Below are 14,190 nucleotides of genomic sequence, written 5' to 3'. Positions count from 1 at the left end.
CTTAAAATAAAACAAATAAAAAGTTAAATAGGAAATTCAGTGAACAGAGACAGAGGATAGACAGAGAATAAACATTGATAAAGGCTGCATAATCCCATGATGCCTAAATTTTATTAAATAAGCAGCTCATTCATTTTATTACCATCTTAACCCCATGTGCCGATTCTTAAAAATACTTAGGGGGGAATGGCAATAGCTAGCTTTGATAGAAATGCTATGTAGTTCCTATCCATATAACTCAGATCTGCTAGCTGATACAATGAAAGATCAAAAAGTTTTATGACAGGACAGCTTCCATCATAAAAAGATCTTAAGTTCTATACCTAGATTCTACTGTGTGAGTTAAGAGAAAAAATATTTTGGAAATACCAAGACATGAACCCTAAGCAAAGACAATAAAAATCATAAATCTCAACCAATTAACTGATGGGAACATTTTATCCTTAAAGAAAAAAAAAAAAAAGAATTCAAGTGATTTTTAGCCCACGGCTTCAGATCAGGCAAAGTTTCTTACTTGTGCATATAAAAGAAGATGTAACCACTTCGATCTCGATCACTCTGCACAGAAGCCTCTTGGATTTTAGATACCTCTAGGTCATTATAAGTAAACCAAGCCTGCTTCTTAATGTCGTACACATCACTAATGTAATGACCTGAAATAAATAAAATCTTAAAATTAAGGTTATTTATTTTTTTTAAACGTATTGAAGGGGCTTCCCTGGTGGTGCAGTAGTTAAGAATCCTCCTGCCAGTGCAGGGGACACGGGTTCGAGCCCTGGTCCGGGAAGATGCCACATGCTGCAGAGCAACTAAGCCCGTGCACCACAACTACTGAGCCTGTGCTCTACCCGCAAGCCACAACTACTGAGCCCGTGTGCCACAACTACTGAAGCCCGCGCACCTAGAGCCCACACTCCACAACAAGAGAAGCCACTGCAATGAGAAGCCCGCGCACCGCACCGAAGAGTAGCCCCTGCTCGCTGCATTAGAGAAAGCCCGTGCACAGCAACGGAGACCCAACACAACCAAAACTAAATAAATAAAATAATAAATTAAAAAATATATATGTTGAATTTTTCGCAGGGACAGGAAGCTTCAGAAAGAGAAACAGCCAACCCCATTTCACCTTACTATACCAGGACAACTTTCTTGATAAATATATTTTGTTTAGGGACATTTGGGTCACAGGTGAATAGAGAAATCAAAACAGTTGTACCTATTAACACAATTCACACTTAGTGTGATCAAAGAAAAGATTTCAAAGTTTTTCTTGATGCGTTTAACTCACACCTCACAAAGCTAGGCTCAGAGCAACCCAATAAGGAGTAAATGCTGGCTAGTCCATTTATAAAATGCTAAAATCTTAATGTCCATTTACCTGAAGAAGAAGTGCTACCAATGTGACTGACAACACTGATGAGCCGATAGGAATGAGGAAGATTTCCTGTCTGGAAAATAGAAGTGGGTATGACTTTCAACTCTTCAACTGAATACAAGCAAAACACTAATTTTAAATTTATTATCAAAGCTGACATGGCAAAGTTTCAATGTGTGGGGGGTTAGACTCAATTAAAAAACCCAGTGGTCGGTATTGTTCATATCCTTTAACCCAAGAATTCTACTCCCCAAGAATTTATCTTAATAATGCAAAAGAAGGAAACAGTATATATGTATATAATTATTCACTGCAGCATTATCCATAATAATGAAAATTTGGAACTAACAATACGCTCAGTAATAGTTAAATGGTTACTGGTATATCAACTCAGTACAGTATCATTCAGTTATTGAAAGAAAAAATATGTGGGTCAGCAACATGTTAACTTGTTTTTCAAACTTACATGAAAACACATAACTATAGCTCTATAAAATAGATATGTTAATGGCTAAGTACTGAAAAACAGAATGGAAAAAATGAAAAGAGTTGCTGTGTTGCTGTAGGGATTATGGATGAACTTTTACATTTTAAATATTTTTTGAAATGCTATTAAAATATTATTAGCAGAAAAGTAAAACAAAACTGAAAAGTGATATTCATGGACTTCAGGCAGCACTATAAGATATAATTTTGGGAAGAAATATAGCTATAGGTAAGCCAGACCATTAAAATGTACAAAAACTTTGATGCTGTAATTTATTTCTGGGAATTTCCTTAAAGAAGAAAATCCTAATATAGAAAACATTACAATCATACACAGTTCAGGCAGCACTATAAGATACAACTTGGGGAAGAAATATAGTTTATAGGTAAGCCAGAAACCATTAAAATGTTCAAAAACTTTGATGCTGTAATTTATTTCTGGGAATTTCCTTAAAGAAGAAAATCCTAATATAGAAAACACTACAATCATATACAGTTCCTCTATATTTATTATAATGAAAAAAAAACAACTTAAATGCTCAATGTTAACTAAAAATTAAATAAAATAAATAGCATGTTCATTGATGGAATACAGTATAGCCATTAAAAATAAAACGCTTATAGTCTTTAACAAGTAGGATAAAAACTGTACTTATTCTATGACTTTAAAAGCATACTTGGGGTACTTTGGGGTAGGGATGATAAAAGAATATATCAAATGCTAACAGTAGTTGTGTTAGAATAGTGGGATCCTGGGTAATTAAAATTATAAAAAATTTGGAAAATGGGAAAAAAGCAATTATTTAGGGTAAAAATAGATTTCAAGTGCTCTAGTTAATGTCATCAACAGTTTTTATTGAGTAACAATCAACTATTTTTAGTATTTAACCTTAAAGATAAAATAGTTTTGGTAGAACTGAAGGTGATTTAATATACATATGACTTTGAGAACTATTACTAAGTTATTACCTAACACGCACATAAGGTGATCAGAATGTGTGGGTTTTTTTGTTTTTTTCATTTTGTTTTGAATCTTCTGTGTAAGAAATGAGGAGCAAAGGCCAAGAGAAAGTGAAGACCATTTGATGGCTGCCAAAGGGGCAGAAGGGGACCTGCAATGGACACTGATAGTGGGGCTTTTGAAGATAAGGAACAACAGGAGTAGTACTGACAACTTGACCTACAAAGGGAATATAATATAACATCACCCACCTCAGCATTTCTTTTCAGTTCCTCAGTTTCAGCTTCTGTATACTCCATATCTAAAACATCCTCATTTCCAGAGTCCTCATCAGAGCCCACTGAATCCAGAAAAGAGTTGTTAAACTCTGAAGAACACAAAGACAAAGTCTTGTAAAAGTTCTTGGAATAGACACAAAGAGATACGATTGGGAAGGTACAAAACAGCTTGAAGTACACATTTTATCATTCTAAGAAACATAAAACATATTATTATTAGGGTTCCAATTCACCCAGCTTACTCTAGGGAATAAAAATTCAGGCACCAGTTATCTGTAAAAGAAATGTTCCCTTTTGTTTTAAATATATTTATATGAAAGGGGATAATACTCTTTTAAGAAAGGAATAAAAGTGACAAAAAAATTACAGATAATCCAATTTCACTGAATTCTCTATTATATAAACTATATGTTAGATTTGACACACTTGGTGTATATTATAGGTGTCACCAGCAAACATAAATTATCTGACAGAAGAGAGACCATAAGAAGATCAACATCCTTTCATTTTTTCAACATTAAATCATACTCTGAAATTTAACAAAAATAATGGAAATCCAACCTTAAACTCCTAAGTTTTACCTAGAATACTAAACAAACAAATTCAAGGTCCAATTTTTCTTCTTAATAATGTGTTTCCACTGGAAGAATCCATCTTTACTAATGGCTTCAAATAAAGAATCCCAGGAGCATCTGTGCATAAATGACTCTTTGTTTTATAGAGTTGTTTAAAAGACATGAACACTTAAGAATGGGAAGAACAGGAAGAGACTACAGTATCAAAATTCTGGACTCTGGAATATAGAGGGGTGACTGACTTAGCAGACCTAAGAAAGTCAAACCTAAGCCAGTAATGGAAAAGTTGAGAACCAATCCAATTTGTATTACAGAGTCCTCAAAAGACATACAACTTGGAAATAGCAGGTACCTCTAAAACTGGAGGCTAAGAAGAGGATAAAAATAAGGATTAGGTGGGGCTTCCCTGGTGGCGCGGTGGTTAAGAATCCACCTGCCAATGCAGGGGATATGGGTTCAATCCCTGGTCTGGGAAGATCCCACATGCTGCGGAGCAACTAAGCCTGTGCGCCACAACTACTGAGCCTGCGCTCTAGAGCCCGCGAGCCACAGCTACTGAGTCCACGTGCTTAGAGTCCGTGCTCCACAAACAAGAGAAGCCACTACTATGAGAAGCCCGTGCACCGCAACGAAGAGTAGCCCCTGCTCTCTGCGGCTAGAGAAAGCCCTCGCAGAGCAATGAAGACCCAACACAGCCAAAAATAAAAATAAATAAATTAATTAATTAAAAAAAATAAGAATTAGGTGAAAGCTGTTTGAGTTACAGACTCCTAGATCCACTTCCCCTTACTTCATGCTCCTGGGCAATGACAGAAGTCAGCAGCTTTGCTCTCTGGAGAGTTGGTAAAACAGTCTCTGGATTGGAGGATTCCAGGCACAGGGGAGTACCATACTGAAAACAGGGGAGTAGGTGACAGTGTGCATATTGAAAGATGAATATAACTCCCATCCCCACCCCCAGCCCTATGCCTATACTTGGCTTCTAGAACTCTGGCAGCCACATCTTTTACCTGTAGTCAAGGGCAAGAGACTAGAAAACTTTCTTTAGGAATCTTACCAGCCCAAGGGAAGGCCTAAAATATTAACATCATCCCCCAAACAGTAAATCCCTGTAAAGCTCAAAGTTGACAAGTCCTAGCTATTCATATACTCAGAGCTTCCAATCATCTTTTTAGTCCCCTACTCTTCTTTTTTTTTTAACATCTTTATTGGAGTATAATTGCTTTACAACGGTGTGTTAGTTTCTGCTAGTCCCCTACTCTTAATCATGAGCCGACAGCCAAGGATTACTAGATAACTGAAAAAAGACTCTAACAAGGAATATAAAGACCACAATAAACACACAGGACAGAGCAATCTGGAGAAAAGAGAATCTATTCAGGGAGATGGAAATGTCAAATAAACAAAAAAATGAACCATATTTAATATCCTCAGAGAGTTGAGATGGTATTACTTCTCTGAAAACCCCCACCCCAAAATGTTATAAAAAAGTAACAATCACAAAAACCACTTCTTGAAAATTAGAAATATGATAGAAATAAAATACTAAAAAAAAGTTTGGAGTTGGTGATAACGTCAGAGAAACTTCCCAGGCAGTGCAGCAAAATAACAAAAAAATGGAAAACAGAAGAGATGAGAAAATTAAGAGGATCAGACTAGGACGTCTGAATAATAGGAGTTTCAAAAAGTGAAAAGAGAGGAGGTAGAATGAAGGAAATCAGTGAAAATTTCTTAGAACTGAAGGACAAAAGTTTCTAGATTAAAATAATCCTCTAAGTGCCCAGCAGAAATGGATGAAACAGACACACATCAAGGCACATCACTGTGAAACTTAATCACAATGGAAACAAAGAGAAGATCCTATAAGCTTTCAGAAAAAAAAGATGTCACATCAGAATAAAGAACAGCTTTAGACTTCTCATACAGCAACCCAGCAAACAAGACTTTTGTCATTGCCCAGCAGCATGAAGGTGGGGGGAAACAATGCTTTTACAATGATTGTAAACCCGGAATTCTATATTCAGACCAACTATCAGTCAAATACTGGGGCAGAATGAAACTTTCAAGTCCTCCAAAAAATCTAAGTCACATCCCCTCTTCTTCAAGAAAACTACTGGGGATGTTCTCCATCAAAGCATAAGTACACAAAGGATGAGAAAAGAGTCATACAGGAAATGGGAGATTCAAACAAAAGAGCGAATCAGAGGGAATCCCCCGGAGAATGGTTAGGGAGATCTCAAGATATCTGCGCATGGATGTAGAGGGCAACCAGTCCAGACTGGAACAATATGACTTGAGACAGCCATTCATCACCACCATTGTACCATCTTTTAAATGTGAGGACAGAATGCCTATGTGAGCCTAGCTTGAATTCTTCTTTGTAACTGTCTCAACCATCTGCCAGTGAAACTCTTGCTCTCTCCACCATGCCCTGCTGTCTAGATCAGCCTAGAACACTCATTTTATACCAGCAAAGTGTTTTGCTTTAATCTATTTCTCACAGCCAGAGAAAGACCAGAGTGATCTTAGAAAATACAGTTAGCTCACTTCCCGTGACTACCTGCTCTGGTAGACTTCCAGCACATGGTCCATAAATTAGTTCTGCCAAATGCCCTGACTATGGTGAACCTTATGCTTTTGAATACTCATTCACGACTTTGCTCACTGGCTTCCCCAGAGTGAGCTCTTGTAAATTCACGGGGAAACTGAAGTCACATTATCTTCTCCTAGCAGTCTTAACAGTGGCAGTATTGCTCTGTCATACAGGTGGATTACAGATAGACTGTCCTTGCTATTTCACTTTTCAAAATTAAAAAAATACATTGTTTAGGGCAGCTGTTCAGTTGATGCCACGTGTCCTGAGCTAGTCTTGGAGGTGCTGCCAGGAGTTACTGGACCCTGTGAAGACCACTCCTGGATCTTGGGTTAAAAATCTGTATTCTAATCTGAACTGTGGGAAGAAGGGATGGTTGGTGATATTCCTACTTGAAGGACATCATGTTTTCCAGACTAGCACATGTGCAGACTGTTGCTGTCCTTCACCGTGGAATTCATTCTTCAGTGGCTTCTGCTATTGGGTTGGCCAAAAAGTTTGCAAGATGGTACGGAAAAACTCGAATGAACTTTTTGACCAACCCAATACATCTGCTGCAACTAAAAACACAGTCCAAGGCCCTCCATCCTCTTATTACATTTTTGAATGGGAATCTAAATATGGTGCCCACAACTACCACCCTTTACCTGTAGCCCTGGAGAGAGGAAAAGGTATTTACATATGGGATTTAGAAGGCAGAAAATATTTTGACTTTCTGAGTGCTTACAGTGCTATCAACCAAGGGCACTGTCATCCAAAGACTGAATGCTTCGAAAAGTCAGGTGGATAAAGTGACCTTAACGTCTAGAGCTTTCTACAACAACATGCCTGGTGAATACAAAGAGTATGTTACTAGGGCTTCCCTGGTGGCACAGTGGTTGAGAATCCATCTGCCAATGCAGGGGGACATGGGTTTGAGCCCTGTTCCAGAAAGATCCCACATGCCGTGGAGCAACTAAGCTCGTGTGCCACAACTACTGAGCCTGCGCTCTAGAGCCCGCGAGCCACAACTACTGAAGCCTACGTGCCACAACTCTGAGGCCCGTACACCTAGAGCCTGTGCTCCACAACAAGAGAAGCCACCGCAATGAGAAGCCCACACTCCGCAAGAGAGTAGCCCCCGCTCGTTGCAACTAAAGAAAGCCCGAGTCCAGCAACAAAGACCCAACGCAGACAAAAAAAAAAGAGTATGTTACTAAACTTTTGAACTACTACGAAGTTCTTCCTATGATTACAGGAGTGGAGGCTGGAGAGAGTGCTTGCAAACTTACTCGGAGATGGGGATATACTACTGAGAAGGGTATCCCAAAGATTGTTTTTTGCAGCCGGAAACTTTTGGGGTAGAACATTGTCAGCAATCTCCAGTTCCACACACCCAACCAGTTACAATGGTTTTGGACCATTTATGTCAGGTTTTGAAATCACTCCATATAATGATCTGCCTGTTCTTGAGCGTGCACTTCAGGATCCAAATGTTGTGGCGTTCATGGTGGAACCAACTCAGGGTGAAGCAGGCGTTGTTGTTCTGGATCCAGGCTACCTTGTGGGTGTGCAAGAGCTCTAAACCCAGCACCAGGCTCTGTTTATTGCTGATGAAATACAGACAGGATTGGCCAGAACTGGTAGATGGCTGGCTATTGATCACGAAAATGTCAGACCTGATACAGTTCTTCTAGGAAAGGCACTTTCTGGTGGTTTATACCCTGTATCCACAGTGTTGTATAATGATGAAATAATGTTGACCATTAAACCAGGGGAACATGGTTCTATGTACGGTGGCAATCCACTAGGCTGCCGAGTGTCCATCACAGCCCTTGAGGTTTTGGAAGAAGAAAACCTTGCTGAAAAATGCAGACAAATGGGTATCATCTTGAGAAATGAACGCATGAAGCTACCTTCTGATATTGTAACTGCTGTAAGAGGAAAAGGATTATTAAATGCTATTGTTATTAGAGAAACCAAAGACTGTGATGCTTGGAAGGTATGTCTGTGACTTCGAGATAATGGACTTCTGGACAAGCCAACCCATGGTGATATCATCAGGTTTGCACCTCCGCTTGTGATCAAGGAGGAGGAGATTCTGGAGGCCATGGACATCATTAACAAGAACATCTTGCCTTTCTGAGGGTGGTGACAGTTTTCAGTGGCGCCTGGTAGCCAGCTGGAGACAGGCAGTCAGTTGACATCCTGTAAAAAGCTCTGCGTTTCTGTGCTTAATGCAGGTATATTCCACTCCCTTGTGGCAAGGGCTTTTAAAAAATATATGTTTTCAGTTCATACATAATAGAATGACACTTATAAATGTGCAGTGTGCTGTGTAACATGACTAAAAGAATGTCCTGGCATCTTATATTCAATTAAGTGGTTTTGTGTGTGTGTGTGCTTTCTAAGGTGAGATGCCTCTCTCTATATAGAAAGCCTTTTAATCAAGCCCCTCAGCATAGTTTATATATGTTTTAATAATTTCCTTGCTGGTATAAATGTTTGTATTTGAAAAAGTTATATGAGGGTATTACACAGAAGACTTGCTTAACCTTATAAAGTTGAATCATAATCACCGAATTTTAGGAAGGATTAATGGTTAAGCTTACATAAAATCTACTAGATTTAAGTAAACTCCATATTGGCCAGCACCAGGATGTACTCTATGAATGTCATTATTTTGAATTAAGAATTAATGTTTAACATTTCCAGATTATGTTTTAAGTGTTTGATATAATTTGTAAAAAGTGTTTATTTTCAGTGTTTCTTTAACTTTAAAATAAAGCTCATATTTAAAATGTCAAAGAAGTATTGTTTAGGAGTATGAATATGCATGGTAACATTATTATTATTTTTTAAATGTAAGCTAATGATGAATACAAATTTTAGAACGGTGGTTTCCTTTGGGAGGGAGGGAAGGGAAGGCGTATACAGGTAACTTCTAAGGTTCTATATCTTTACCTGGGAGGTGTTCAAATTTGTTACTGTTATTAAAAATAACAAAAACATTTTATATGCTCTTCTGTGTGTGATACATTTCAGCATATTAAAAGAATGTAATTAATCTCCATACCTTGAAGACTTAACTCCGTAGCTCTTTTGAGGTCATCATCTTCTTTCTGTTCCCAAGCCTCCTAAACGGATAAGAACAAAACTAAGGTATTTAAAGAAGTATTGATTAAACTTATTTAATGAGGATAAAATCCACTGCTCTGAAAGTATTTGCTAATGTTTTCTATAACCTTATGGATGTTTGGAACATGACCTCTTGAGGGATGTGGAGAAGTTCTTTACTTTTTCCAACACTGTCTTCCTAAAACAAAATCCTGGGGGTTAAAAAGGCTTAAATGCTATCTTTTCTAGTTAGTGATGCTTGGCTTGCCAACCAAAAGCCATTCAATGTGACATTATGATGTAATTCCCTTTTCTTCTAACATGTATGAGATACCTGGAACATAGCAGATACTTAGTGAATAGCTCTCTTTTCTTCCCCTGATTTACAGGATTTGCCATGTTCCTTGGTATAAATACTCCTACCATGGCCAATTTTAAGCTACCAATGTGACTATGAATGCAGATTTGCGAAGTATGTATAGTGGGCTCTCCTAAGCTGACAGGGAGCTGGCTCTAGCACAGACCCTATGCCTATGACATCAAGATAAACAATATTGGGCTTCCCTGGTGGCACAGTGGTTGGGAGTCCGCCTGCCAATGCAGGGGACACGGATTCGTGCCCCAGTCTGGGAAGATCCCGCAAGCCCCGGAGCAGCTGGGCCCGTGAGCCATGGCCGTTGAGCCTGCGCGTCCAGAGCCTGTGCTCCGCAACGGGAGAGGCCACAACAGTGAGAGGCCCGCGTACCGCAAAAAAAAAAAAAAAAAAAAAAAAAAGATAAACAATATTTCCGCAACATATTATTCACAGATTTCTCTTTTTATTCTTGTTAAAGAAACCTAAACACGTAAAAGAAGCTTGGTAAATACTAAATGAATGCTGCTGACTGTTGCTTTTCTAATACATACGAGGTTTTCTTAGAAAAAAATTGTACCTCTGAAAATGTCTCAAAGATGACTCATTATAAAAGGAATAGGAAAATGTTTATTACAAAAAAAAAAATTTCCCTCTCATTTTCAGAGAAAAGATAACTTACAAAGGATGTATGAGTAAAAAAAAAAAATTGTTTTATACTTTTCTCAATTCTAGACTTGTTGTTAAAGTTACTTAAATGTATAAGAAGCTTAGAATGAGCTATTCTGCATTATAGTCCTGGGAGCAATAATACTGTGTTCAAGAAAGTTACAGAGGTGATCTCTAAGAGGAAATATGATTACTTAAATTTATCCAAGTATATAAAGTCTATGCTGAAACAAGGTAAAGGACTCTCTTTTAGTAATTAATAGAATGATGCAGGTATACCAAACTAAAGAAACTTCATCTCATGATCCTATCCTCATATCTGAGAAAAATAAGATAGTTTTAAATGGGTCAGCTGACAAGAAAAATATATGTCTTTTGTCTAAGAAAAGGAGGGTTGCTGAATTTTTTCTTTTTCTGCACTATAAGGAACTATTGTTAAGAAACCAAACCATGGCCTTTTACACTAAGTTTTCTATAACAAATGATTACTATATGTTATTTGTAAGATAGTTTGACATATACACATCTTGATGACAAGGCAACCAGGGAGGTACTTCTTATAAATATCAATAAAAGGATACAGAGCAGGTGGCTCTGAAATAGTTTTAAAGCAGGAGTTCTCAACCTTGGCTGCACATTAGAATCACTGGGGGAAGTTTTTCTTTTTTTTTTTTCTTTAAAAAAAAACCCTTATTAAAAAAAAAAAAGAAATCTAGATGCCAGACCACACTCCAGATCAATTACATCAGAATTTCTGAGGGGCAGAACAACCCAGGCATCAGTATTTTTTTAGAGCTCCCTAGATAATATTAATGTGCAGTTTAAATTAAGGCCCAATATTCTAGTGACATTAGATCTCTTAATCTGATATTTGCAAACACTAAAATTGTGCATTCATTCTAGGGAGTCTTGGCAAATTTTTATTACTAACATGTATTGTATAGGATTAGATAACCATCAAAATATCACCTTTTAGTCAGATACCTCAGCTGACTGCAACAGTGCAAATTAACCAGCTTTGGCAAATATAAGCATAAAGAACTAAAAATTGAAGAATAGACAACTACATAAAGAAAAGAGCAGATAAATGTTAGTCTATGACTAAAATCTAAAAATTCAGATAATATTCCTGAGAATTTTATGTTCAAATAATTCATAGGAAAGGATTCATATTGTGAGAAAATGACCAAAACAAACATTTTGCCTTAAAATATTAATGATAAAATCATCATGGTATACCGGCTGTTTCAACTGCTTGCAAAATAAAGTTGGACTAGGGATGATCTCTAACAACTCGTCTTGCTTTAGTGTGCAATAAATTATAGTAATAGGAGGTAACCAACAAGACATTTTTTTGCATTTAGGTTTTTTAAAAAAGAAAAAGGACCAATGTTTCTGTTCCAAACCCAAGGCAAAAGCCCCAAACAAGTTTACTTTGTTTTGGTGGCTCAGTGGTTCACCGTATGTAAATCACCTGGAATAATGCCTGACACATAGTGCTTAACAAATGTTTTTTACTATTATTATTGTTCTATTTCTTGGAAAAGATAGGTATGGAGAAAGTAGCAATATAAATATCTCTTACTTGCTCTTGAAGGCTCTGAGCCAATGCCTGCTGAAGCTCTTGTTCCTCCCTTTCACGCTCCATATCATACTGCTGGAGCCAATCAACCTCTCCTTGAGTTCCTTCTGGAGTTTTGTTTTCTTTATTCTCATCACAGTCTTTAGTTATCTCGGTAAAACTGGCAGGATCTGAGGAAGCAGAACATAACATAACTGGAATATCCTCTTATAAACTGAACTCTGCACTAGAGTGTCATGCACTGTTCAAAGAGTAATGTATCCTAACCTCAGACATACCTGCTTGGGACACACAATCTCACCTTACTACATATCTAGATCAGGGTTTCTCAATCTCAGCACTACTGACATTTTGGGTGGGATAATTTTTTGTTTGGTGTGGGGAGAAGGGCTGCCCTGTACACTGTATAGTGTTTAGCAATATTCCTGACCCCTACCTACTACATGCCAGTAGCAACCCCACACTCCCCAGTTGTGACAACCAAAAGTGACATTGTCAGATGTCTCCTGGGGGACAAAACTGACCTTGGTTGAGAAACACTGACCTACAGCAATGGTTCTGAAACTTAAGCAATCATCAGAAACACTATGGTTAAGGATGGAGAAGAATAAATAGCCATATTCAAAGGTCATGTCACATGACCAAGTACTAGGAATAAAGTATTGTTTAGGGTAGATGAAGTAAGAATTAGGATAGAATACTTAAGCTAAGTACTGAGATTTTCCCATTTATTACACTGTATGTCATATGAGCGTTTTTACATTAATTATCAAATGAGCCTTGAACATATTCTAAATCAAAAGAGCTACATAAAATATGTAATAAACATCTCATGTAGCATATAAGTATATGACAACATATATATTTAAAACATTCATCCAAGGAGGTAAGAAAAAATATTAACCTTTTATTTCTTTCTGTTCATTCTCAATTTCTAGATTATGGCTAGCTGGAATAATAATATTATTATTATAAATATTATTATTATTATAAATAATATAGGCATAATTTTGTTCTAGTTATCTGAATTTCATTATTTTTAATATAGGTAAGAGTGGGGAGAAGAGGAAGGAACTTCCTTCCCTCCCTCCCTTCTCAAACACTTTACAAAGCAAAAATTTTCATCTTAGTAAGTTAAGGAAGTTCTCATAAAAAGAATTCAACTGGTTAACAAGAACTACCTTTACAGATTTATTTCACATGGATTGTTTTAAAATTACTAAGTGCTCTTTACCTGCCCCAATACTGCATTGTAACCATTTAGATGGTAGATAATTTTCTATAGCACAGACAACTCTGAAGCTTACAGCATCTTGGTTTTAGACTCTAAGTCAGCAACTAGTCATCATTTTTTAATTGAACTGACTTGCTGACTGAGTATTTATCATTGAAACTAATACTGAATGTTCATTAAAAGAGGAAAAGAAACTCAGGATATTATTAAGTGCAAAAAGCAGTATGATTCCAATTAAAAAAAATTATACTCCTCCATTCTTGGAGAATGTAATTTTCCATAGCCTCCAAGGGGCAGCTCTGTGGCGTATAAGATCCCACCTGTCCCTCTGGCCTTAGCTTACTGGACCAGGAATGAATATCTGAAAGAATCAACCAAATCAGACCACTTCTGGAAATTTGGAACCATGATATTCAAAGTTAGTTGATGTTGAGCGTTTCAAGTGGAAGAAAGATTGGGGAGTTGAGGCTGGTATTTTAGGGCATAAGATGAGGATTATTACTTTTATTATCAAAACATACTCATAAAAAGAATGTGACAGAGGCACAATTTTTCTTAACCAATAATTTTCAGCACTCAATGTACCAATGTACCTCACACAATCCTAGTATTACACTAGCAATTAATCCATGTGATAGAAAACAGATGTAAGAAAGTTTACTTTAAGATGCTAAAAATCAATATACATCTGTCTTCAGGACAAGATTATCAGATGGATACAAAAAAACATTTCAGATCTAGGAACAAATATGACCATGAAATAAAAAACACAGAGGGGAACCATGTGTTAAAACTCAAACATTCTTATACTAAATATATCATCTGCCGCTTCTCCCACCCCAAATGAAAGGTGCTCCTTTCCTACATTCTATATTTCAGTCACTGGGATCACTGTCCACCCAGTTTAGTTGTTTTTTTTTTTTTTTTTTTTTTTTTTAATATAGAAACCTGGGAGTCATTTTGACTTCTCATTTATCCCTTCATATTAC

At 37.0% G+C, this 14,190-nt stretch overlaps 1 protein-coding gene and 1 pseudogene across 11 annotated transcripts in view; one reads left to right on the top strand and one right to left on the bottom strand.

The window, feature by feature from the left end:
• The window catches only part of USP37 (ubiquitin specific peptidase 37), a 90,530-nt gene that overhangs the window by 4,564 nt on the left and 71,776 nt on the right, over positions 1–14,190 (bottom strand). For 9 of the 11 annotated variants that reach the window (XM_073807257.1, XM_073807266.1, XM_073807259.1 and 6 more), the window contains 4 exons: positions 11,971–12,137; positions 9,324–9,384; positions 3,074–3,189; positions 1,379–1,448 (listed from right to left, as the gene is read on the bottom strand). In XM_073807257.1, coding sequence (XP_073663358.1) covers positions 1,379–1,448; positions 3,074–3,189; positions 9,324–9,384; positions 11,971–12,137 — 414 coding nt within the window. Of the gene's footprint in view, positions 1–514; positions 654–1,378; positions 1,449–3,073; positions 3,190–9,323; positions 9,385–11,970; positions 12,138–14,190 lie in introns of all 11 variants that reach the window. The other 2 variants (XM_019938943.3, XM_073807263.1) reach the window with 2 other exon arrangements.
• LOC117312949 (ornithine aminotransferase, mitochondrial pseudogene) lies at positions 7,530–8,393 on the top strand (annotated as a pseudogene).

This window comes from Tursiops truncatus, chromosome 7 (assembly GCF_011762595.2).
Source record: "Tursiops truncatus isolate mTurTru1 chromosome 7, mTurTru1.mat.Y, whole genome shotgun sequence".
Taxonomy (NCBI): Eukaryota; Metazoa; Chordata; class Mammalia; order Artiodactyla; family Delphinidae; genus Tursiops; species Tursiops truncatus.
This window is presented reverse-complemented; position numbering and strand designations above follow the sequence as displayed.